This window comes from Hippoglossus stenolepis, chromosome 14 (genome assembly GCF_022539355.2).
Source record: "Hippoglossus stenolepis isolate QCI-W04-F060 chromosome 14, HSTE1.2, whole genome shotgun sequence".
Taxonomy (NCBI): Eukaryota; Metazoa; Chordata; class Actinopteri; order Pleuronectiformes; family Pleuronectidae; genus Hippoglossus; species Hippoglossus stenolepis.
The window spans coordinates 25,949,607-25,976,975 of NC_061496.1; the positions used below are offsets into that span (position 1 = coordinate 25,949,607).

General features: G+C 40.8%; 1 protein-coding gene across 1 annotated transcript; it reads right to left on the reverse strand.

The window, feature by feature from the left end:
* Positions 1-9,619: 9,619 nt before the first annotated feature.
* Positions 9,620-25,470, reverse strand: LOC118121553 (neuroligin-1). The gene is made up of 8 exons (XM_047343003.1): positions 25,410-25,470; positions 23,390-23,602; positions 21,985-22,251; positions 21,537-21,898; positions 20,192-20,352; positions 18,075-18,231; positions 17,341-17,418; positions 9,620-17,029 (listed from the first exon to the last, which is right to left on the reverse strand). Exons 1-8 carry the CDS (start codon positions 25,468-25,470, stop codon positions 16,433-16,435), a joined length of 1,896 nt encoding a protein of 631 aa, XP_047198959.1. The 3' UTR covers positions 9,620-16,432.
* Positions 25,471-27,369: the final 1,899 nt, after the last annotated feature.

A 27,369-nucleotide genomic window follows, 5' to 3' on the forward strand; every position in this document is an offset into this window, starting at 1 on the left:
AGTTGAGCGTTCCCCCCCCCCCCCAAGTCATAAAATGACGAGTGCCCGGAGGATACACTTGTTTAATTTAACAAACATCATAATGTCTTTGCCCCCACTTCCAGACCTAAAAACAGATATATAAAAAAAACAAGACCTCTCTCAGCTTTCCATTTTCCCAGAGTGCACACAGTGAAAATCACATCTTCACGGAAAAAGTGTATAAACGTACAAATTGCGGTGGTAATTTTAGCACGGCCCAAACCCTGACAATTAGGAGAAAGGCAATTCCTAGAAGGCACAGCTTCACGACACACTGCACCATCTCATCACTCTGAGGCCTGCAGATCTCAAGTGCAGTAAACTTGTCATCTTTTCAGAAATTACTACGTCCAAACTCATTTTCTTTCCCTGTCTTGAGTGAGTGGGAGAGAGGGCTGTGGCGTTGAGTATTTTATGGGAGCAAAAGGGGTCAGAGCAACTGCAGGGAAATTAAGATTTCAGTGCGTTTGTGTTTGGCTGCAGCAGTTTATCACGCAGGTCAGCCGCAGGATTAATGTTCCCCTTTGAGCCGAGGAGCTGATCAGGCAGCATTGACTTTTCCCTAATCATACTCTCAATATAAGAAATGCACTTAAAACATTGAATTACACACTGAATTGTTCAATATTGCTTTTGGTCAAAAGCAGCAGCCAGGATTTGACCCAAAAGTTAAGTAACACAAACTGACAAAGTGAAGCTTCTGCAGATTGTTTCCTGATGAAACCGGTAATTTCTCTTGATTTTCTAAATGTACAACATAAGCTAGATGAGTTTCATTTACCTGAACAGATGTGTGTTCTCCATTCCCAGTCTGTCCTCCACCACAGTGACAAGCACCACCTCCACAACTGTCTATTTCAAGCCATGTGAGTCCACACGCTCAGTGCTGCCACCTGTGGCCCGAAGCCGAAATAGTAATACTTGATGTGTTTTCTAAAGCATAAACTACAGTCAGTTCTTTGTCTTTATTCTGTAAATATTAAGGGCTTACTTTAACCTTAAGACGGGAGATAAGTTACCATTTAGTTTGCTCAACTTCCACTGCAGGAATACAGACAACTATCAATGTTGGTCTTAATATATAGGTCAATAAGAATGTAAAGTGACATTTATTATTTGTAAATCAGCCTTTTTTTAAGGTGTAAAATAAAAATGTATATTTACCGTATAAAAACAACTGTGTCACACTGTGTGGTTCAGGGGTTCACTTGCCCCAACTGAAATCAGTTTGGTCCTACCTTATCAGCAGTCTTAAAAATTATAATAATACAAATAAAACTCTACTAATGTTTACAATAAATATGACAATTTGTTAAGAATTTAAGATTTGGACTACTCAGGTATTCTTTATTGTTGTTGTCATCCCCTCTGTCAGGTATTATTATATTTGGAGTTTGTAACACTGGTGCCCATATTGGTGATTTAACAAGAACTGTATCTTTATGGACATCATTGCTCATGCCTGCAATAAATAAATGAACATGAGGGTCAGAGGCTGAACAACCATAGTTTTTCATAATGTTTGGGACATGGGCTAAGCCGGTTTGTCCTACCAGAAATCAAATCTTGATCTCTCTTTTTTAAATTAAATGTTTTCATATTTTATTTAAATAAACTTGAAAATAAACAAGACTAAATAATAAGTAAAAAATAACTAAGGAAATAAGAAATCCCACCCACCCTATCTCCCGGATCCAGGCCACTGACCGCAACAGATTATTACTCAAAAGGTCCTTGAGTTTCATTAAGAGTGAGTAACAAGCAGGACACAATGTCCTGGTACATCAAGCCATGATGTCTTTTCTTGTGGACAGGCAGACAGAGAAACACTAAAGACTTCTAACTCCTCTTGATTTTCCAGGAGGATCACAGGGCTGACACTTAGTGAACACTGCCCCCAAAACATAAAGAAAGAAAACAGAGTAGGGGGGGGTGAAGATATTACATCATTTTCTCATGAAAACTTTACACATATGTTTCTGATACCTAACATAATGCAATCAATTGGAAACACTTGGTGGCCCTTAGAGACTCTACAAACAAGTATTCTTTTTCTTTGAATTTGGCACCTCTGGATAAAAGCCATTGTGTTTCCACCGTCTTCAAACCTTGGTCTGGAAGCCTGTGCACTTGTTTTGGAAGAGTTGAAAAAAGATACACATCTGTTTGGTAAAGTGTCTTTTTGTTGCTCTATGATTGATCACTGTAGTATTACAACATTAAACATTGTTTTAGTACCGTTCATACACTAACCAATAACCATGACCCTGCCGTAAATTGTTTCGTCCGGCCCGACCACAGACACTGAGGATAGTTTATAGAAAAAGCCTGTTTTCACCCTAATTGTCTCCTTTGCTGTTGGAGGTCATAAAGAGGCAGCAAAGAACTTCACGAATTCCTCATTGAATAGAAGAAACTTACTTGAAACTGCTGCCTCCCTGCATCCCTCAAGGTGTCTACACGCCATGCAGCTTCTACCCATCTGCTCTTCTTGGTGTGTAGTGCCTGGCTGTCAGATTTGTTAAATTAGCTTTACTATGGACAGTTTGAACGTTCGTCACTTCCACAGGGAGATCAGGAACAGGCCCGACTGCCAGATCCAATTAAGTTCACAGATATTCAGACGGACATCCTGAGAGAAGCATCGGATCCTCTCAGATTGAATTTGTTTGGCTCAATCGCTTGTAGACACGAGATGAAACACAGGAGAAGTGCTTCATTCACTCGTGTTGACAGTAACTTATTTCTAACTCGCACAATAGGGGCCCGTGTTTGCGTTCCGCTGATCAGATGAAACAAAATGAAATGTGACAATAGCTCTCAGTAAGTCAGCATTTACAAATGTTAGCGACAGCAAAAGTGTAATCGCCACGTTTTCGCTTTTTTGAAGTCTTAAACATGCATTTGCATCTGTTAACAGCTGAAATAGCAGCAGCTGCACATTTTTGCCTTTCACTTGCAGTTGTGTAAACCCAAAATAGAATCAGTGATGTTGGCGTAGTAATTTTTAGATTTCAAGCACCTCAGAAATGCAGAGTGTTATTTGAAATCCAGCCGCGTTTGATCATTAAACTTGTAAACAAAGCTCCGATCAGGTCCATTGTAGGTTTTTTCCTGCACGAGCAGCGCTTTGAGAAGACGCCGGGCCTTGAACAAGAGAGAGAGCGTGCACTGATTATAATTGCTTTACCTGAGGGTAGCATACAGTCGACTGACTGAGACGACGCAGAAACTCAGCAGATTCCAATTAAACTGAACACAGGCGATGAACAAAGATTCTGCTGTGTGCGTCGTCAGCGACGGAACAAAAGAGTTATTAAAACAGCTTGTTAAGGGGAAAGTGTGACTCATCTGCCTCAAAGCAGGGCAAATTTTGGATGTCTAATGAGTGGCTGGGGAATTTGATTTAACAATTTCATTGTTTTAATCTCCCCATCTGAGATATAACCCCTAAATTAATTTAGTGTGACGTCGTGCACACTTTATTGACTTTTTGACGGGCTCCGGATTCAGAAAACGTGTCATCAAAACAGTTAGTTTCAAGCCTTAACATCACTCTCCTCCAGATTTACACAACTTTTCAATTCAGATAGTTTGAATTTATGCGGCACCAAGCAGTTTGGCATCATGACCTGGAAACCAGAAAAAATGAATACATCAGGATCAAATTTCAAGTTTTATGTTTAACTTGTTTAACTCAGCAGCCAATAGAATATCAGTACAATGTCAAAAGGAGTGCACAGACAAAATGTTTCACCTGCAAAAAGAAAGGGAACATGAAGGTGCCCTGAAGTGGCCACACAAAAGGGGAAGACGTTTAAAGAAAAGTCTCTATTTGGACACAATGGCTCGAAACTCTGGTTTTGATCTTCCAAGGTCCTCATCCAGGCGGAAATAATAAACAGGTAGCGGTACTATAGCGGTAGACTTTATTCCATCACACAATGAAATAACTCTTTTTTCTTGTGCAGCCTGAGTGAACGTCTTATTTTCGGTCGCCAATTGTAAAATGTCATTTCTGGCTCTGACACTAACAGCAGCTATGTCAAATCTGAGAAAATAACTTTGATGATGAAACAAGGTTTATCTCGATGACCTTCAGACGGCTTGGAGAATGAAAGATGTGAGCATTTTCCACACGAGATTGTTAAACCCTTACTAAGGACGAAAATCAGGCAGGTAGGGAAGGATGTTATTTCATGCAAAGGAGGCTTATGTACATGCATTATTTATTCAAGTATGTAGCGTAGGTTTTCTAAATTGAAAAAATAAAAGAGTTGGGCGCCAAACAAGGCTTCTTCACCTGTCAAAAATTGTATTATCTCCCAGTAAGAGAGTTAACCCAGATAGTTACCTAACTACAAAAGGCATCAAAGAAAAACAAATCACAAACAATCAATTCGGTTAATCAATATATATTCAATTGAATTATTCAATCGAGTTAACAATCAAATCAAATAAGTATGATTAATAAACCGACAGAGAACTCATATTGACCAAAATATCCAGTAATCAATGGCAAACAAATTCATTTCCAAATAAGAACAATTAACCATCCATTAAATAAACATATGAAAGAAGGTCCCATTAAGAGTTCATGGTGAGGATCGTCCGAGTTCAGATGAAGTGTGTGTGTGTGTGTGTGTGTGTGTGTGTGTGTGTGTGTGTGTGTGTGTGTGTGTGTGTGTGTGTGTGTGTGTGTGTGTGTGTGTGTGTGTGTGTGTGTGTGTGTGTGCTGCTGGAGAGGGGAGTTAGGGTCCAATGAAAAGGTAAAGTGAGGGAAATGTGTGTTCTTTATGGCGGTCCTTTAATCTCCAGGTAGAGGGAAGATGAGGGGTGAATTTTCTAGAGGCAACAGGAATTTGGTGAAGCCAGGAGAGTTTCAATAGGGAGACTTAGCTTGTTTGGTTCATCCAGGACAGAGGGAGTCACGTTCCAATCCGAGCAGGTTAGATGGGTTTTTAAAATCCACTTCAGGCTCCAGGGATCAGCTTTTTTGCCTCATGGTCCAGGACGATTGTGAAATAGATCCAGCCGGTTCTTGGATCAACTTTCCAGAAACTAGTTTTTCTTTTTTGTGATCTCCTTCCTACAGTTACTCTCACTTCACATGCTTCCACTCCATGCTGCCTTTGTTTGATTTTCCCTCTCCTCTCTGGCTCACAGGTGTAAAGGGCCATTCTGTCTTTTTAGTTTTCTCCTTTTCTGCCACAAGTAGAAGGACAGATATTTGTGTTAGAAACAACTCAAGTAAAAGTATAAGTACTGATTTAACCTCTTTATTCAAGTAAAAGTATAAAAGTACAAGCTCTGAAATTATAGAGGTAAAACATTTGCCTCTGAAAGCCATTGCCACCAGCTGTGTCTGTGCAGAGCAAACTGAGACCCATGTTACATTAATATTGTTCCAAAACTAACTAAAACCACTCTTACTTAAAAATATACATTTAAGATAAAAACAGGGATTAAGCAAGAATATATTTGTAAACATTGAACATTATCCAGGAAGAATGTGTTCAATGTATTGAATGAAGTATTCTTAATTTAAGTAGGGCCAGGGATAGATAATGTTTTGTTGCTCTTCTTCACAGTCAATGCTGTCCATTGAGGTTGAATTCTGTCTTGATATTAGGAAGGTGGCGCTCGCTGATACAAAAATATGAATGAAAAAAACGTGAATTCTCCTCAAATGCAGTTAAACAAAGTAACAGACCTGTTCAGAAAAAAAGTCATTAGAAAAATAAAAACTCCATATACCTACTTGAGTACAGAAATCAAGTATTGATACTTCCTACCTCTGATTTTAAGGAAGTGTACTCCTATATTAATGTAGTTCAATTTTATTACTAAAATATGATGGGAAAGAAGTATCTGTGGGTCAGTCATTCAAGACCACAGGCCAGAATTTGCTGGACACAGCTTCTAGGGTTGCAGCACTGCACCTTCCCCACTGTCCTTCAATCAACTGAAAGAGATAGCAGATTTCTGCCATGAACACAGCATCTTCTCTTGACCCGGCTAAACTCGCAGCCGCAGACCTGACGTCAAACCCTTCAAACTCTTCACCTCGTGGTTTATCCGTCCGGACACACAATATAAATCCAGGTTCATTTAAAAAAAAATAAATAAAAAGATAAATGCTGGGGAGTGTGATGTAATCTGAAGCTGCTCTTTCACCGTGCTTATCTGCTCTATAGGTGCACCAGTGCTGCGTAGCGGTTCTATTTATGAAACGCTGTGAAAGTACACAGCAATTACCCAACTGTTGTACCGCTCGCGACAATGGCCCTGGGACAGCCGCGGCACAGCTAGATCAAACAGTCGTGCTAAATTAAAGAGCGGGTTATCAGACCAGGCAGGAGTGTTTGATGTGCACAGATGAGATGCATTATTATGGTAAATAAGCCTCCCTTATCACATTATTCCTACAGGGCCCTCTGGCTGGGCGGCCCACAGTAGTGTATGCCCTTGGTCAAACACATATATGCGTGTCCACAAAACACACACACACACAGCCGAGGAGAGCATTAATATATCTCTGTTGATGCTTCAAACTCCACTCCAAACAGCCGCCTGTTTTCCAAATGTCAGTCAGTCTCAGCCATAATTTGTTTCTAAAGAATGAGGAAATGTCAGAGTATTCCAGGGAGGATGAATTCTGATTGATTTCCAATTAACGCTTTAACAAAATGCCAGGTTCCCCCCGTGTGTGTGTGTGTGTGTGTGTGTGTGTGTGTGTGTGTGTGTGTGTGTGTGTGTGTGTGTGTGTGTGTGCGTGTGTGTGTGATAGCTTGTATAGCTGTAGTTGTTAAGAGGAAAAAATAATATGGCATCACAACCCAACACACACAAAATTGTACCCTGTAAACTGATGGCGGAGCACCACACCAACCCTACTTCTCTGACTTTTTACAGCTCTTATCATGGGTTTATGGGACTGAAATACATAAATAAAGGCATCACATGCTGAAAATCAATAAAACATAAGACTCTGCTGAATGATTCAGAATCCCAATTAGTTCCACAAGAAGCAACATGTGTAAACAAAAAAAAAGAGAACATGTAAAATGAAGACAAAAAGGGCAGAATGTTCTATTCAGCGAAAGTCATTAAAGGTAGAGGGATTGGTTACAATTAAGTGATTTGATTTAATCTATTTATTTTTCCAACGAATAAGAAAACATAAATGAACCATTTCCCGCTGCAGTGGTCTGTGCTAGGAGCTGTGAACATGTCATCCTCAACAGTTTCTTACATCAACCTTTGCAGCCGTGCTGGTTGCATCATAGGAAGGTGTTTCCACTGCCTACAATGCCCATTAGTTCACAACACTCATATCAGTGAAGCTGCAGTCAACATTTTAACTCCTATATAAAAAAAGAGAAAACCCAAAAAGACCTTTATTAAGTTTTTCTTTTATTTAGAGTGATCTCAATGTCGTTTGACCTGATTGTTGGTTGAAATATTTCAGGAAATGATGATCTTGTGAGATTTTTTTTCAGCATAAACAAGCAGGGGAGCTTCTCAAAATGAAAAGCACGTCCAGCCTTGAGGTGGATGGCTCTACATCAGCAGGGGAAAACATCAGGCTCCACTCACGTCAGACAGAAACGTGCGGCTGCAGTGACACAGACTCGCCAACACCGGACGGAAGACGACTGAAAAAACGTAGCCTGGACTGATGGATCTGCAGACGATAGAGAGTCTGACATCAACAGCATGAATCCACGGAGCCAAGGTGCCTTGTGTCAACAGTCCACACCACCTCCGCTGCTGGTGTAATGATGTGGGGGGGGGTGTTTTATTTGGCACATCTTATCTCACCACCTCGCTCTCGGTGAGACATTTGTCCATGATGCATTAAGCTGTTCCCAGTCAATAAGAGCCTGTCTGTCTGTGTGTCATGTATGCTAGCAGCCCGGAGCCCACACAGAGTTAACTGAATTATACAAACATGGGTTAATGATCAACAGCAGCCATTAGGCAGCTAATTGCTTGGGTGAACAGTCAGATTAAGTGATTTGGAGGCTGCAGGCAAACCACAGCAGAGTCAAAAGTATTTTATGGGGATTTGTTTCAAACGTGGCCGCTGCAGTTTGATATTCAAGAAAGCTACTTCTTTGCATGTGAGAAAGTAAGGAAATGTTTGTAATTGGTTTCTCTTTTCTCTGAAATATTAATAAAGAACACACAAGATATCCATTATAGTACTGGATTGATTAGCAGCATCAAGAGTAGTAGTACAGTTAAAATCTTAACGATAAACATACAGACAATGTTTACGTCCACATGTTGTAAACATGACAGTGAGTTCAGTGATCTTCAGTGACCTCCAGTCCCCAGACGTAAATCAAGAAGACCCTTTGGGATGTGGTGGAGCATTAATGCACAGCTGACTAATCTACAGAAATGATATATAACAGTTCACGTTAACATGGAGCAGAGTCTCAGAGGAAGGTTTGTGGGATCAATAAAAAGAAGAGCTGAGGCTGTTTTAAGAGCAAACGCATGGTGTCCCTAATAAAGTGCTCAGGGAGTGTGAATGGCTGACAGTTTAAGCCGTTTTCAGACATGACCTGCTGAGAGGCAAACTGCGGGTCAACTCCCTACTCATGCATTTTTACTGTCTTTCTGTTGCATTTTCTTCAGTTTCTTTTATTGCATATATTTACTGTTTATTGCTCCAGTATGATTTTATTTATGGGATGCATTTGGTCTGCTCTGAGAAAGGTGCTATACTAAATAGACTTGACTTACTGACACAACCACATGGTCGAAACCAAACCAAAGAAAGGAGACATCTGCATGGACAAACGCACAAAATAAGGGAAAAGATGCTGCAAATTGAGAAACCACAATTAAGATACGATGCAAAAATAGAAAAAACATTAATAATTATTATTAAGATATGTTCTACATGTGCTCCCTTAAGTTGCAGTGCGTTGAGCTCTCTTGGCCACCATACCAACTGAAGGCAGTTGAAAGCCCAGATGGTGAAGGCTGTGCAGAGGTGCCAGGAGCTCAGTGTGGGTGTAGAAGTCGAAAAAGAATGATGTAAAGCCAAACAGCAACTTTTGTCATATTGCAGAACATGTATATTATTTAAAGAAGCCACAGGCTGTAGAGTATGGATGTGCAGCCTCCTGGTAGGTGGATGGACTAACACTGTACAGAATGTAACATCCACCACGAGTTAGTCGTGCTTGAAGAAAAAGGGGAAACAAAGCCCATAGAGAAAGACTTTAGATAAACCTGTTCAGTGTCTCTCTCTTAGCAGCAGCACTGCAGCGACATTGTGTGACAGATGTTTACCTGTTACCCTTGTGTGTGTTTCCCCCGATTAGAAGGTCGTGGGCAGGAATTTTTAAGCCTCAGAGTTGACAGACGTCAGCTTTTAGTCTTAATAAGCGCTGCAAAGCAAAGCTTGCTCTGCCTCCAGTCGTTGAAAACAAATTTAATCTAGCCACAAATAAATTGCCAGACTAATTACTTGTGAGTGGGAGTTGATGTGTGCTTCACCAATTAAATTAGCCAATTTAGCAAAGGACAGCCACAGAAAATAATAAATGAAGACTCAAGAGAGAAAAAAAAACATATCAGCATATTAAAATCATTTATTGTGCTCCAGAAGAGTAATTACTATTTAACCAGAAAGAAAGACAAGTGACAAATAATCTACATTACAAATGCCAGACCAGCTCACATAGTGTCCCCTGTTTCAAATGGCATTCAAAAGAACAAATCCACATGAAGTTTTCAGACTGCTAGCAAAAACCTCTCAGGATGAATCTGAGGTCTGGTTGTTCTCACTTCTGCTGCGATTTGAGGTTAGAAAATGGCACGTTGCGTTACATTCATTCGCAGTGCTCCTCGCTCCTCCCCTTTCCCACGTCTGTCCGGCACGCTGCAGAGCGGGCTGACTGTCGACCACAGGGTCAGGGCAGATTGACACTGGAACAAAAGTGAAGCGTCCCCCTAGAACAGGGTTTCTTAAGTATCTTCAGTCCCAAACTGTGTGGATTCATACTCACCCTGCTGTACTGTCTTGTTTAAAACATACTGGTGTTGGGATTCAACAGAAATGACTGAAGAAATGCTACCTGGATTGGTTCAGATTTCCCCTCTTTGACACTGGATGGGAGTCGTTCTCTTCTGCGGGGGGCGTTCTCAGGCTATTATCTTACATGAATGAATCCAGATTCAAGTCTTATTCAGGACAAGCCAGGTGTCACATGGCACAGAAATACAATGAACAGAATAATCAAATAAATCTGAACACAGAAAGAGAAATTAGGCACATGGCAGAATTAAACAACGGTAAGATGTACACAAGCCTCAGTTTATGACAATGGAGAAAAACATTGTAAATGCACTCGTTATGGGCCGACACAAAATTTGGCCAGGTGTGTTTTTTTTTAAAGTTTGCAGTTATGCCAGTGTTTTACCAAACACAAAAAAAAACGAAACACACTCCCTGACCACAGAGACTTGAGGAAATATTAGAATTGTCATATTCTATTAAACATTAATCCAGTCATGAACCAGAGACTACATTAAAAAAGGTGAGAAAAGGGGTGATTATGGTTTTTAACGGTCCAGTGAACTTAAACAAAAGGTGTGAAAAAATAAAAGCCGTAAGGTTCCCTGTTAAAGTTGCCACAGCATATAAACAGTATAAAAGCTGCAATTAAATTTGAGCTTCTTTTCATATTTTATTTGCTCGTTTAACTATCCAGTCATGTTTTATTGTTATTAGTTCTCAGTTTAAAGGCCTAATGTTTCCTCTGTCACAGGGGCAGGTGGGTGAGTGGCCCTGCCTTTAAAAGAGCTGTTAAAAAAGAATTTCAGCAGGCAGCGGGGTTTCAGGGGAGAGGTTCAGTGTCGCGCGGTGGTCTAAGTGCTAATCAAAGTGTCCTGGGAAACACTGAATACTTTGTAAACAGGCTCGCTCACGGCAGCCGAGAGAAGCATTTGCCATATTTCCCAGTTCATTCTTTAATGTGAAGCTCCAGTTTGCTCTCTGCATTTTGTTCTGTAAATGATACACAAGCAGTTACTTTGCAGACGCAGACGTTTGGGAGAGATTGTGGTACGATCTCGTTTTAATTTCATCATACAGAGAATCTTTGAAGATTTCTTGAGGGAAGTGAGCTGACTACAGTCCAGCTCCTATGTCATATATTTAAGACCTTGCCATACCATACCCATACAGTAAACTGATCACTAAACCCTATTTGCTACTGCCTGGAATGAGGATGTAGTCTTTTGGAATATATACACAGAAACAACATTTGTCTGTAGATCTAATGAAATGAAAAGCATGAGATTATGTGGTGCTGATGGTTTTAAATGAGTTATTTCATTAAATATTGAAATATTATTTAATAAGACTTCTTTCAGTTACAGTGAATTAATGATATATTGTTAGCCCTAGTCTGTTAAGTCCTAGCCCTTACTCTGAAGCATATGTTGTAAATTATGAGTGAGCTTAGGTTTGATGAAAATCAAAATTAAAGGTATGCCCTGTGGAGCATTTGAAAACTTGTGGTCCTATCAATTGGCATTTTAACATGAAACTTCAGGAGAGGAAAATTAAAGCAAGATGGTTTCCAACCACTAATTCAGTAAAAGAGAATTGGTGAATGTGTATGAGGTAAGAAATGCGTGGTCTTTAGGCCAAAATAATAAATGCTTTGAAGGAAAACACTGAATAAAACTCATCTTCACAGGGCAACATCTAAATCCAACTGATCGTGTAAGTGTGTGTCCGCGAGAGGACAGTGACATCTGGCTGACAACTAAATCTGTAGCGAAGAAATGTGTGTATTTAATGCAAACAAAATATGGTTGTAATATTATTCAGTTTGAGTCATTTGTAGATAAAGGAAATTATAAAAATCATATATGTCCCCCAACATGGCTGCCCGACAGCAAATCGCATTAGATGTTGAATGTCAGATGCTTTTGCCCATGCTTTATTATGTTAATAGGTTGGAATGATCATATGTGGTATATGTATTTATGTGAGCGTCTTAAGTGGGGCGGTGTGCCATGACTCCGCTTGCAGGCGATCTATCATAACCAACCACTAATGGCTATCATGCTCTTAAGTCTCATTAAAGGAGCTGGATTCTGTGTCTGTGGTCAGTGAATTGTTTTTCACAATCCTTTTTTATCCTCCCCTAGTGCTGCGGATGATTTAATTCCACATCTTCTCAATCACCTGGGGTGCTGTGGTTAGCGATCAAATCTGTTCGACTAAATTCTTCCTTAACTGACTCTCAATTTGTGCAGCTAGCTCAACCCATAAACCTCATTTCTGGGTTTTTTTGCGACTCTTTAGTTTTCGGTGATACAAGTAATGCTGTCTTTAGCGTGTGTTTCTTCTGCCATGTTTCCTCTCTGTCAGTTCATATGCATGTTAAAGCTATTTAATCTATTTCCTCATACACCGCAACCCTGAGCCCATGTAAAGTTTTTAATTAGCATCTGTCCTCAGCTCTCAGCTACTTAGCATGGCTCTGCAAAAGCTTGACTATTTACCAGTTGGTGCAATTACATGTTTAATTCAATGGGTGGCCCTTGCTTTATCCTTATGCCATTTATCTGGAAAGCAGTTCTCACTAATGACCTAACCCAATCCATGTTCAATTTCCTTATTCTTTTTTTAGATGAATTATTTAGAGCTAATTTCCATTTTCCATGATAATATATTGTATGCACTCATACATACCTACATTGGTTGGCTGACAACACCTGACAAGTTATATAACTTCTCTCTCCATGCAATTCTAGATTTCAAATGTGAAGTGGTTGATGAAGGCATTTAAGTGCAACATAATATTAATAATCATAATCATAATAATGATAATGAAGGTATGACTCATAATGGCTTTGACCCAAATGGAGTTAACAAAGTAGAGTAGTGGTTGGCTGTGGCTTTGAAAGACAATACTCTAATGCTGGAATCTTGACTGCACAATGTTTTTGTGTTTTCAAGATGGCCACTCTAATAGAGTTGGTCATCATCAGAGTTCTTGTTGTGACTTGGCTGAGCGATATGGTCGACTACTGGTTGGCCCCCAACATTTGTGTAGCTTGCTGGCTCGGATAAGCCAGTAATGAACGTTTCAATATTCAAAATTACAAATTGCTACCCCTGTCCTAACGTGAGAGTTTGCTTTGCTTTGTTTTCAGCTCTCCAGGGAATGACATGCTAGTCCTTTGCTGTCACCTTGAGGATTGCGTCCCAGATGCTGCATTAGACTGACAGTCTACGACTTGTTGTATGACAGCCTATCTATTAAGGAATTCTTGGTCTTTAAATCTGATAGTGTTGACGGAATTTTCATTTTCAAAAAAAATTATCTCATCACTTAGAAGTTTCTCAGTGTAAACCAGTATTTCATTGTTGTCCAAGGTTCCCTTCCATAGCTTGTGAAATGTATTTCAGCCACTGGCCTGGATACAAAAGCAAGGTCATGTTGCTTTTTATGTGGGACTAATAAATCTTGAGTCCAAGTGCACGGAATCAGGGCGTTAGCCTACATACAACATCTTGGTTAGATATATAAACACTTGGTAAGTCCAGGCCTAATTATCTAGCCGATGGCTGTGTGTTCGGATGTTTACACACATGTTTTCATTTCCATATGTTTGCATGTGTGTTGCCGATCACAAACTAGCACAATGAGCACTAGAGCTAAAAGATAGCAGGCTGTTGGTAGAGTATCAACAGACCCACAAGATGGATTGTTCCCTGATTCTGAGATTCACACTTTTTTCTTTAATGTTGTTGGGTATCCAAAAAGTCCCTGGCCCATGAGGATGATTTGTGATAATAGCCTTGGAATCTTTCTTTTGTTTAAATCCCAGATCAAGCCCTGGCAGTAACAATCTGGAGCAAACAGATGTAATTAGTTTATTCAATTTAAATCTTATCCCAAAAAACAAACACTCCCTATAAAAGACTAGACTTTATCCCCCACACTCATCTATTCTGCTGCAGTATTATACGGGGTAACAGTAGTCTGCGCTCATTATTTTTGAATGACTGCACAGTGTTGTGAGTGAGCCAAAAGGGACTGGATGTATTCTCACAACTGAGCCCTCCACACATCTACACTTTGGTGAAGAGGAAACAGGGAGACAAGCGTTTCAGCTCACCAAGTATCATATCTGCGCCAGCGTGCAGATTTCTGTATCAGAGCACAATAGGCTTGCCATCCTGGATATTCTCCTCTCTGTCTGTTCTAAAAATCACCACTTTACCCCTGCAACAACTCCGACCTCTTAAGCAACTGGATCCTCCTGCGGCCTGCTTCGCTGTATGACACATCCCCATTCCAGGGGCTAACACTGTTAGCTGCCCAGGCTTCACTGACCTAAAGATGTTAGCAATGGCTGACAGGCTGAAGGTGGTGTGAATGCAAAGGGGAAACCGTTTAGCTAAACAGCCCAGCCTGTCAGCTCAGGGTAAAAGATGAGACAGAAGAGAATATCTAGTAGAAAAAGAGTGGAGCCAAATAAAAGAAAATAAGTATCTCCTTAAAGTGAGGTAAAGAGGGATGACTGTGGGTCTCAGCTGCTCTAGGAAGCCTGTTTACTTCCTTCTCATAACACAATGTGCCTCCAAAAAGTGATCAACCCTGGGTAACAATGCAAACTACATAAAAAGCACATCATGGGATTTGACCTGTCCTGACGCAAGCTCCTCCTTCCATCCACCTGCTGTGCATTTCCACAGAGATCCACCCGTTGAGATCTGTGCTTGGCCTCTGACTTGTTTCAGTCATGTATAGGAATTCATGTTTAAACACTAAAGAAGGTGACTGGATGAAGGGGGGGAAAAAGCTACGCACACCAGAGATTCACTCATCCACCATATTTTTTTTTCCACTACTGTCACCCTTCATTTTCTCATATCAAACACTCAATCAACATACCTCCCAGTTTAAGAAAAGGAAAAAAAAAAAAATGGGTAATGGAATAAACAGTGCAGGTAATTACTTCTATACGGTAAAGTGGTCCAATAGGTACAATAGCAAATAACACTGATTTTAACTGAAGGTACAATGACTTTGATTGATACAGTGTAATGTGATTTGAACACTATCAAAAAGTAGTACCAACACACAGAGTACAAAACTAGTCCTTATATGCCCAGCTCCACTCAAGCTATATTATGTTATGCAAGAAAGTTTTACCATATCCCCAGCCCCTCCCATTCCTGTCCCCGATTCCAGCCCACAACATCCACAACCCGGAGCTGCGTTTCCCACGGTCCTGTGAGGGTGTGTGTTTTCCTGTAATCCAATCAGGAAATCCGTCTGAAATTACTCCAATGCAAGGGAGAGGGTGAAAATTATTCTTAATAATGACATAATCAGCAGAGCAGCCATCAAGCAGATAAATTGTCATGCGCATCGTGCTAAAATATCCAATTATCCTTTGTCCCCCAGCTCTCGGTGTTGAAGTTGGAACTGCCAGAAAGCCAGTAGGTGGATCCCCACGCCCCACTGGTTCAGTCAGATGCCCCCCCCCAAAAGAGAAGAGGGCTTAAACAGCCTTGGTGCTTAGTGTACAGATCTAGATATGTAAATAGGTTCTATACAATAAAGTTGTTCCCGATCCTCAAAAATAAATGGATGAAAAGTATCAGTGACATTTTTTTCCTCAAAATGATTCCATTGTGCATACAGGGTTTCTTATTTCCTTGATTTTTTCAGTCCTTCATTCGCTCCTTTCAACAATTGTTTTTGTCTTATCTTACATAGCCTCCATTTATGAAGTTAACACATGCCTAAATTGGTTTGCGCGGCATCTACTGTGTGCCCCACAAACGGCGCCAAAGGAAAACAATATGTTTTCTTTCTTTTACAAAGTGCTCTTCTCACCTCCGAGGCGCCTCTGATGCCCTGCTCTGCTCCCAGATAATACTGTCAAGCAGTCATTTGTCAAAAGATCCCGAAGGCCATATCTGTCACTAGAAAGAAAAAAATAGTTGACTGTACCTTGTTTTGCTCCAATATCAGAACAAAAATAATAATATTAATAATAAAAAAATCATCCTTTTTGTTTTAGCTTGTGAGGTTGTTTTTCTTAAACTCCTTATTTGTACTTTTTTCTTCTTGTCTTTATATTTTTCTACAAAAACATAATTATTCTTTTTTTTTTTCCTCTGGTCCAAATCCCCAGAAATCCCATGACTATATTCCCTCAGGTATTAACAGGGTGTCGTACAATCCCACTGTAAATCCATGGGTGTCTAGCAACTCCAGGCTGGCGTTTCAGCTCCTGACATATCTGTTTGTCACCGTGTTGGCCTTAAGTCTCTGCTGCAGGAGCAACAGCCGCATTTGCTTTTTGCTTCCGCCATCAGAGTCCTACCTGCATGGGTACATCCACAGGGCTATACCCGGGTGGTAGAGTGTGAGTGTGGGTGGGGCAGGGTGTTATTCTGCCCGCTGCTTGGGAAGGTGTTGAAAGAGTGGAGCGAGGTAAGCCCCCCCATGGTGCTGGGGATCATGGTTATGGTGTTCGGCGTCATGAGCGGGATGTCGTCCGGTGAGCGCCTCATGGCCAGAGTGTAGTCCGGCGGGCAGGCAGTCCTCAGCACCACATCGTGAGGGTGCAGGGTGTCGCCCACTCCCCTGCAGTCCCGGTCCAGGTCAGAGTGCTGCTTCATCTGCAGGGACATGATCTCCTCCTCCTGAGTGTGGGCCAGGTCATTGGCTGCATTACGCTGGGGGCTGCAGCGCCTATGAACATCATGCCGACGCTTGTCCTTCTTGTAGTACAGAGCAGCAAAGGCCAGGATGTTGAGGAAGAGTAGGGAGGCTCCCACTGCGATGGTCACTGACAGCTCAGTGGAGTAATCGCGCTGGTCCACCAGGTGTGGCTGGTTGCGGCTGTCCTGGCTCTCAGTGGGGAACGGAGTCGGGTTAGGGCGTTTGGTCACCGGAACCTTGGTCTTTGGTGTACGGTTGGTTACCTCTGGTGGAGGGATCTGAAGACAGCAAGAACAACGGTTAGTATAGAATCATCTGATAATGCTCAATACGCTTGAAGCAACCACAAGGTGAACATTTTAATCGGATTTACATTACTCAGATATACAGAAAAAAGTTCTGCACAGATAATAGAGGTGCAGCATTTGCTCTGATGCCTGTTTGGAGATTTTTGGTGCTTTTGACCCTCTTGAACCTTAGAATCATGTCCTTGGTTTGGTCATCCTATCATAAGTAGAGCTAAACTAAAACTACCGATTGACGCCTGTAGTGGATTTTTATAGGCAGAAGGAGATAAATTACTACAAACCTTGGTGGTGGTGGGAATGAGCTGAGTGACCTCGTTGAGACTGTGCAGATGAGGAACCAGCTCCAACCACAAGTTGACCTGTGGGGAGAAGAGGAAATAGTTTAGTGACTTGGGAGAGAAAATGGTGATCCCTTGGATTACCATCTTTATACGGAGTGCAACTGTATCAGTGATACTGGATAACTGGTATCACAAAGTTGTTAGTTAGCATTTTTTTCCTATGCAGCTATTGACCCATTCCCATGGCAGTGGCAGAATCACACATGACACCATCAGATGGATATGAAAGACTTATAATCATGACCTGAGTATTTAATTTGATATAAGGTGAAATCCATGGGAAATATCTCATATCAGTAGTAGAGAGTAATGTTAAAATATTAATATGTCTGCATGGTTACAACAGAAACAGAAACAAGACTCATTTTGCTACCAAAACTAGAGAAGAGAAAACTATAAACAGCATAAGAAGCCAAGGTAAAATGTATCTGGAAATAAAAGCTGCATTTATAATGACTGGCAGATAATTACACAAATATTTTTTTTTTTGATGACTAAAGATGAAATATTTTCTAATTACCTTAAATATTTTCTAATTATTTCTAACTGTCTATCTAACTGTTGGTACCAAAAGAGCACACTAAATATTCAATTGTAACCATTGTTTATGAGTATTCTCGGATAATGTTACTATGCACCTCAGTTAAAAGTGAGCAAATGGTATCTGACTGTACCTTATTGGCACGGTAGTGCTCCTTGACCCGGGGTTTCAGGCCAATGTGCAGGTAAAGCTGATCTTTCTGGTTGTAGCGTGTCCATGCCACTTCTTCAAAGCGATTGGGCTTGGTGTGGATGAACTTGGTGTCCTGAGGAACCGGCTGGTTTGGATCCCTGAGAAGAGCAAAGGGGGAAAGAGTTTTTGCCATTAAACATTTTTTTAAGAGAGAGTGGTGATCTGTTAAGAGTTTCACAGAGGAATGATACACAAGCACATTTGAAACAACACAATCATAGACTTGTTGCCTACTATGGACAATATAACAGTAATAGTTATGGCATCTTGTGGTTGTTTACTTTAGGGGACAGGAAGGGGAAAAGCTCAAGTAAAGCTGGAGTGGACCTTTTGAGGTATGACTGTGTGGTTATTAAAATGAAGATTATGACCTAAGTGTAGCCTCTCCCTCGGGCTAATCAGTGTAATTATGAAAATACTAAATTGCAGTGGTGAGATGCAGCCCCGAGGTTTCATCAAATTTTAATAAACAGCGTCTGAGATATCACACCTTATAAAATCATAAAAAGGTCAAAGGGGGTATTGCTGTTCACAGATGATTGGTTTTCTAAAGATTCTGATTGAATCAAGGTCTAAAAATAATTATTAATATACCTTCAGAAGTTGTACCTAAAGTCAACAACATTAGCATGTCACATGTTTTGAAATGCATACATGCATCATTAGAAGTGAACCTATGTTATATAACTATATACTGTATATTTAGTTTATACATCAAAAGAAGCCAAATAATAAATTCTGTTCCAGCAGGCTCATCATTTCCATAAACAATGTTTCAGTAGTTGCTCTAAATCAAACTGAAAACTCTCATTTTAACATTATGTACCATCTGCTCGTGATGAACATAAGAATCAAGGGAACATCACAGGGCACAGTGTAGACGCAGGTCAAACCATATGAACCCCATTTTTTTACATTCAGAGGACCTTCTTGAGCACATTCAGCATGGGACCCCGCGTTAAATAGATCCACTTACACTTAATCTTAGCAGAACAGAGCCAGCCATGTGAGGTATAGAAGACCATTCAGACCCACTGAGCGCCCCATTGTCTGAGAGCAGCATATGGAGCCAGTCAGACCTCATCAGGAACACTCTTAACCATTCAAATTGGTGGCATAAATCTCCCAGGTACCCGGCATTCCACGTCAATTTGGGGTTATATATGTGGATCATTAGTGCCTTTCTGTTCCCCTCAGGGCCACTGGGTAGTGCACAGAAAGCCAATGTCCTCCCATTGCACTCTCAAAAAAACAATTACCGCCATGACTGTATGCTGAAAGGCAACATGGGACAGAGGAGGGCGAATAGGAAGGATTTTAATTTTGTCCCATCGAGAATGTCCCCCCTCAGGCAACGGCCATTAATTAAGAATGCATTTGAGGGCATGTAGGGGGTATCTGCTTAGAATACAGATTACACTGTACAGTCCATAAAACATGATGGCACAATTCACTGATCCTGGTCATCAAAGGAGAGGAAACACAATTACAATAAAATAATCTATTATTTTATGGTCTTATAATATTAGGTTCATGCTGCTTTAAGCATGACAGCAGAAAAAACAAATATCCACAAAATGATGGAATGAACCACCTTTAGGCTGATCTTGGTATGTTCATGGACATGCTGAAGCTTCTAAATAAGGTTTCTCTATTGGAAATGACTGGACATCTGAATCAAGAGGATCTGTATGCCTCAACAGTATGTGCAATTCAAATGTTACTGTAAATTAAGTTTAAACTTTTCAGGAACAGTTCTTTGAGTTGTTTGATTAATGCAATATTGTCTATCATATGTTAGCATTAGAATAAGAGGATGACATGTCATGGGACAGTAAAGAAAAACTATTTAAGACTGTGTAGATGTTGATCGCAGTCTCTTCAACTTGGATGCAGCTATTGAAGATATTAATACTGACATGAAAGAGTTCAATCACCATTTACACCAAATGGTGTAAAAGTGCAATTCTCTTAACTCCTGGTAGCAGGGGTACACAGTAACATCTAGAAAGGGACTTGAAATGGCCCTGAGGAGCCACATTTGCTGTGCCATCATACCCTGTCTTGGCAAAGTTCGTCCAGTAGGTCATGACCACGGCGCTGAGCATCACGTCGTTTTTGGAGAAGTTGCAGGGAAACAGCTCGGTCGGCCCAATCATCGGCAAGCCAAACACATACGGGATCTCATCTCCGTGTGCTGCGTCTGCCCACGGTGGTACCTGAGGGCCAGCGCAAGAATCAAATTAGATCCGTTTTATTACATTATTACAATTGTGATGAAATGCACACACACACACACACACACACACACATAGATCAAAGAAAATGGGAAAATGCAATACTTTTTGGTAGAAAGGGGGAAATTAGATAAGTTTTTAATAGTATTTTTCCTGCCATATCTGGCCCATTCCTCAGTGGTTTATTTTTTTGATGATAAAAGAATATTAGATATATTAATATAAAATAAAGGGATAGTGCTGACAGGGGATGATGACTTTGAGCTGGTATTTTTGAATGTAGACGTACAGTACATGTCATTAGCTGTTGCCTGTTGAATAAAAATATGTGCAAAAAGAAAATGTGGGGATTTAAATCAAACTCCTTACTTGCCTTTAGGTCCTGATAATTAGTCAGTGTAGTAGTGGACTTCTAAAACTGAAACTTGGATTACAGAGTTTGGAATTCACTTCCCTGGCAGTCAGTCACAATAATATAATTGGAATAAAAACAGTCTGTTGTGTGCCACTAGGCTCTGTCTCTTTTACTTTAAGGCAGACTGTCATCATGTCACTAAACGATGCAGTTTTATACTTTAACACAATCTGAAACAGTCTGCTTTCCAAATCTGTTGAAAAGTCACCCATTCTAAAAGTTTGTGTGGAGCCCACTCTGGGCTGGCTGCCTCTCAATAATGCTCTTGTTGGATGACATTTAATTACAGAATGAATTGCTACTGCTTCTGGTTGTAAATCGCCTCACAGTGTGAATAAACAGAGCACAATGCAAACTTTAGAGGTATTTAATTAGCTTCAATGGGCTAACAAAGCTCAGTCAACTGTTTTGCACACTTCACACAACCGTCACTGGTCACAGAACCAGACCTAAATGAAGCAACCAACTCAGAGATGTGGGTGGTGAATCGGCAGTTAGGAACCAGACTTGGCAACACGGTCAGAGTTCACAAAGTGATTAGTGCACAATTCTACAATTGATGTTTGCATCATCCTCAAACATAGACCATCTCAGTTTGATGTCAGATTATGGTTGGGTTAAATTTCTGTCTCTTTGACGCGATAAAGTTGAAGAGCAACCATATCTTATGAATATGCAACTACTTTACGACTACTCCTTTCACACAATTGACGATTCATGGAGACAATCTATCATACAATCTGAGTCCTACCTGTTCTGTCTGACAGTGATGGTAGAAGGCGTAGAAATATGTTGGTGACCCAAAGCTGGAATGGAGGTCAGCCGTGGCAACAGCTGGCGCCACCCACTGGTGATCGGTGAACAGGGCAAGCAGTGTCTTGCGGCGAGTCTCTGGGTTGTGCCTGTCAGCCCAGTCGGTGTACATGAACTTGATGGTCTCCCGTAGGATATCTTTACCCTCTGGGTAGCCATAGAGGTCGTCCACAAAGCTGGACACGGCGTAGTCAAAGTCATTAGCCTGCACGCCATTTTCGTTGTCCACGATAAGCTCCACAAACTTGAGGCCCTCGCCCTGGTTCACCCCCAGCATAATATCATAGTTGAGGAATTCACCTGGAAAGAGAGTGTGTGGAGGATATAGATTTAGGGTGAGAACGAAGTGGAGAATTGCTAGCTCTAAATGCGAAGTGAATCGGTACCTTGCTCCATGAGTATCTGAGGGTCGTCAGGTATAACGTCTCCATCGATAACAGGCCCAAAGGCAATGTGGTAGCGGGCTGGTTGGATGTCTTGATCCACCAGCTCCTTGTAATGTTTTCTCTGCAGGCAACTCACAAGCTCCACGGTGTCCTCCAGGTTACAGCCCACCTTACGGGCCAACATCCGGGCATATTTAGCAGGCTGAAAACTGACGGCCCAGCTGGACAAGGCTGTGCCGCTCTGGGCGATGGCCCTCTGGAACAAGCCTGGAGATGAGGACAGTAGAGATTAAGTGATTAATGATTCAAGAACATTGTTCAGAGAAAAAGTACAATGTAACAATATCAAAATTTGCATAGAGATTCACATACTGACATGACTGCAACTGAATACTGCTTGGATATACAGTTACATTCACAAGACTGGTCATGTTCGGAATTTTATTAATTAACAAATTTCATATAAAGACCAAAAACAACAACGAGACACGGGAAACACAGGAGTGCCCCCTCTAACACTGTACTTAACAATGACTCATAAAACAATCCACAGCCAGTATTGGTCTGTGGATTAACATTGTGTCATGAAGACACACACAGCCAGTATTGGTCTGTGGATTAACATTGTGTCATGAAGACACACACAGCCAGTATTGGTCTGACACCAGGCAGCAGTATAGCATGTCAACTATCATGTATGTCTTTGTGTGAGGTTTACTAAAGCTTAGGTCAGCTGTTTATGTTCCGGAAAATAGAATAGCAACAACCTTATCTTTTAAATAGCATGAAGTCCACTGAGGCTTTAAGTGCATGTTTATGTCATGTACTGTGTCATGCATGCTCCACTTATTACGTTGTTGTGTAATGATTCATTATTGAAAGCATATTTTTCACTTATATTTTTTTCCCATTTGCTCTGAACAAAATATATTGCCATTCTGCAACTCATTTTCTTTTTTTCCCCTACAACTGACCTTATCCTACTAGAGCTACTACTACACCTGACTCAGCAAAGCATCCTGCAGGGCAGTCCTTTACATTTTTTAAAATATTTATCATGTTTGTATGCACTGTCTTTCCCTGCGTGCAAAAAAAGATTTTAATCCATCCAAACAGATGCATTCACACCAAACATGCTTGGAGCAGTTTGATTCACCTCTGCAGTGTTTTCTCTTTCGCGGTGTAAAGTGTGATAGAAGCAGTTAAATAGAGGAACAGCAGCTTCTCTCTACAGAATAAAAGATCCCATTCAAAACAAAAAATCACACATTGAAACACACATGTAGCCAAACTGATCAAATCTATGTTGAGTTTCTGCACAGTCACATCCCCTTCCGTACTGCACACATACTTAAATAGACATGAAGATCCCATGAGACTTCACTGGTGACTCAGATGTTTTTACCTTTGGTGGAGTTGCTCCACCGGTTGCCCTCCGAGTAGTGAGACAGCGTGAGCAGGTTGACACAGGAAGCTCCAGCGCCTGAGCCAAACACGGTGATCCGTAACGGATCGCCGCCAAAGGCTGCGATGTTCTCACTCGTCCAACGCAGAGCCTGGATCTGGTCCAGCAAACCATAATTCCCTTTGGCTGCCTGGTCACCTGTACTCAGGAACCCTGCAAGAGAGGACACAGAAGAGAGAAGGTGTTAGTCTGGGTCCGTGCTTGTATCCATTAACAATATATAAATTGTTTTTTTAATACAGGCACTGATTTTTGATAATTGTCTTAGGTACAATTTATTTCTACAGGGATTCATTTTAGGAAATAAGCATCACGTGTTCTTTTTTTTAATCAACAGCCCTACATGATTTAAGGTTCAAAGTACAAGTTGAAAGAAAATACATTATTGATTTATGAAGCAAATACACAGGTAATGTACAGAAGTTGCAACAGCTATTACAAGCATCTCTGCAGGGCATTCATGAATCAAATCACTAATTATTTAGAACAATTGCAGAAGTGAAAGATAAGAGATGGAAAATTAAAACATTTCCCTTTTCGTTACCATGACATTAGCTATATTATCAGAAGCCATACCACATAGGTTGCTGATGATGGGTTTTAATTTTAATCACATATCCTCTTGCATGAATAAGACATTGAAAAGTTAAATTAACACTATTACATTATTTGTCAAAGAATTGACATTTATGTAATTAATATTCCCCACCTATGGAAAACTAATTTATAATTAATTAACTCTCCAGAAAAAATGAAAAGGGAATAACACCACGGACACAACTATTCATTTATTTTGTTACTAATTTTCTTTTTGATCCCTTTGATTAAAAATAAATAAAATGAAACAAACAAAAGAATCAACTTTTGAACCTGCAGTGCAGATAACGAGGCAGATTTCTCCGCTGTGGAGGGAAAACCAACAAGCCTGACTGTTTAATCATTTCCTCCAATAAAACAAGAGTTATTGCCCCTTAGAGCCACTTAAAGTGGAGATACGCTAAATATAACAGAGACTCGTTTGGGAGAAAAGCATATTCAGCCCTGAACAGAGCTCACAATACAGATGATAAGGAAGCATCATGAAAACAGACCCTGCTTTGGTTAGAGCCACATGGAAGTCATCTTCTCTCAAAGAAAATAACTTAAAATTCAAAGTTTAGTCAGTCTGACCAAACAAATTAGATGCTTCAAGTTGCCTCCATATTTATTTCAGCCAAAAATTTGAAGCAAAGAATAACAACGATCCCCCAACAGATCAGCTTCAGCCTTTCTTTTCCTACCTCCGCCTCTATCACATCTTTCATTTGATTAAAAATTTATTTATAATAAAAATCCCGCTCTAATGCCCGATGGATATGCTTACACAAAGACATAATGCTTCATGGTGTATTTTATCACCCTGCATAAATTTCATACTGTACACGTGAAACTCCGCTTCGACTGAAGGTCTTTTATGCTGTGATGAAGCGGGACATGTTTAGTAATAACCGATGTCTCAGACCCTCAAACCTACAAGGGATATTCACCATCTTGTCCAATATAAAGTCCTATCCAGTCAAGTTGTATTATCACCAACAGGACCAATGGCCAAATCTACAAAACTAGCACCCAGGTGGTGACAGGAGCTAACTGCAACATGGTAACACAACAGGTAATAAAGAAGCAGATATTCTTTATTGCTTGAAATCATTAGTCATTTATAGTAGTATATATAATATGTTAGCAATCATTACATGTAATTTTATGTCGGCTTTTATAGTCGCAGTACACCAAGCTCCTTTACAACAAACCCCCCTGTGTACGTCCCAACATCTGCCCTACTTCAGCCCCATCTCTATCTACAACCCCCCCACCCTCTACCAGATACACCTCTCGGTGACCCCTGGTCACTGCGGCTGCATAAAGATCGACTGCTTGCGAGGTATGAATGAGCTGATGAGACAAGGCTTCTCAAGTATACCCATAGGAGAGCGTTGGTCTTTGAGAGCTATTTCATGTCCGGCCACCATTATCACTCCCATCCTGGTCCTATGATTTCTATGCTAAAAGCTCCATTACCTGGCATAGGCATCCAGGGAATCCCTCACACCCATCAGCCTCATCCATGAACTCTCCTTTACTCTCCACGCTCCCCCCCCCCATTCTCACATACAGTATTTCCTCCCCTGTCCTCTTCCGTGATCCTATTCTAACAACGGTGTCCCACTCTGTGGCTAAATGGAATGCTCATTACCTGGTGTCAGTCAACACTACTGTTCATTCCCACAGGGATGCACGCACACATTATGTATTGAGTCAAGCATCTGAGGAGCTACATGCTCCTGGAATAGGCTGCAGAAAGGGACGATGCCACGACTGGTACTAATGTTCCCATCATGAACAGATAAAGGCCAGTGAGGAACATTGAGAGGCTTTGAACGTTGTATTTTCACAGGAGCATTAGTGGAATACTGAGATTTGTCATTCACCCCACTCTGCTGCTCTGTGTGTGTCTGTGTGTGTGTGTGTGTGTGTTTAATATATACTGTTCTGGCACTTATTATTTCAAATGCCCTCTACTTTGCCATTATTTTATTCACTGTAAAGCTGCCAATACTGCTCAGCACTTCCTGCTTCAGATATTTCAGATTAAAAGTCTGACAGGCTTTTGGGCTGCTGGCAGGCTTTTAACGTGAAAGTTTGAGGGGGAAAAGGGTAAAGTTAAATTTCAGTTGTGCGAGAGTTGTGGAAATGTATCAATATGTCAATATCAATATAGAGAAAGTGTTAAGTTTGCAACAGCACGAAGAGGAAATTAGAAGCAGATAAAACAACGCCTGTCTTTACGAGCTCTGCAATATGTTTAAAGTTTTATAAAATCATAATGTGTCATTTTAAACACTTCAGATGAAGGACTCTACAACACAACACACAACCAATTCCCAAAATGCGTGTGTGCAATCTGCATCACATTTCACATATCCATCCTGTCAGAGGCTGACAGCACCTCGTATAGGTGGAGTATGGATGGCGTTGGTCAGTCAGCCCAACAAATCCAGAATAATACATGTCAACATCTGCTGAATGCGTTGCCATGAAGTTTTTAACAGCTGTCCATGTTCCCCCCAGGATGAGCTGTAATCACTGACCATCCTCTCACTTTTATTCTAAGACCATCCTTCTCTAAAATGTATTCTCACATCACCAGCCTGAGTTACATGTGGTGTTTATGCTAATTAGCACGGGCGTTCTAAAACAAACATGTCAACACGATAAGACAGTAGACCTGCTCAACACCAGCATGTTAGCATTGTGACTATATTAGTATGCACACAGCTCTAAAAGTCTCACAGAGCTGCTGCAAGTTGAACCTACTATGTATGAAAGATTCAGATAAACTCACAGTGTATGGTGAACCATTGTGACTGTATGTTAAGCCCATTTCATGCAGATTCTCATGACAATAGCATGTGATTATCAAATGCATTTTTATTGGATATGACATTATACACACATGCGCTTGTTAGTTTATTCTATCATGATGTCCACTGGTAGCATCTGACCTCTCTCTCTCTCTCTCTCTCTCTCTCTCTCTCTCTCTCTCTCTCTCTCTCTCTCTCTCTCTCTCTCTCTCTCTCTCTCTCACACACACACACACACTAGTTCCATCACTTAACCTGCATATTTAGACCCCCTCACAAACAAATACAGGACACTTTGCCTCCGCACCCTCCCACTGACACCCGCAGACAGACACATCACTCGGCTGACTGTTTAATTGAGTTCATTCATTTTCTGTTCCCTTTCCGCCGGCTTATTTATTTATTTGTGTGTTCCTTGATCAAAGCCTAATCTGGTGGAAGCAACAGCAGCCATCTACAAGAGAGATTTTAATTGATTCAATTTAGCTGCAGTGCAGGGATGGGCTGGCAATCACAAGG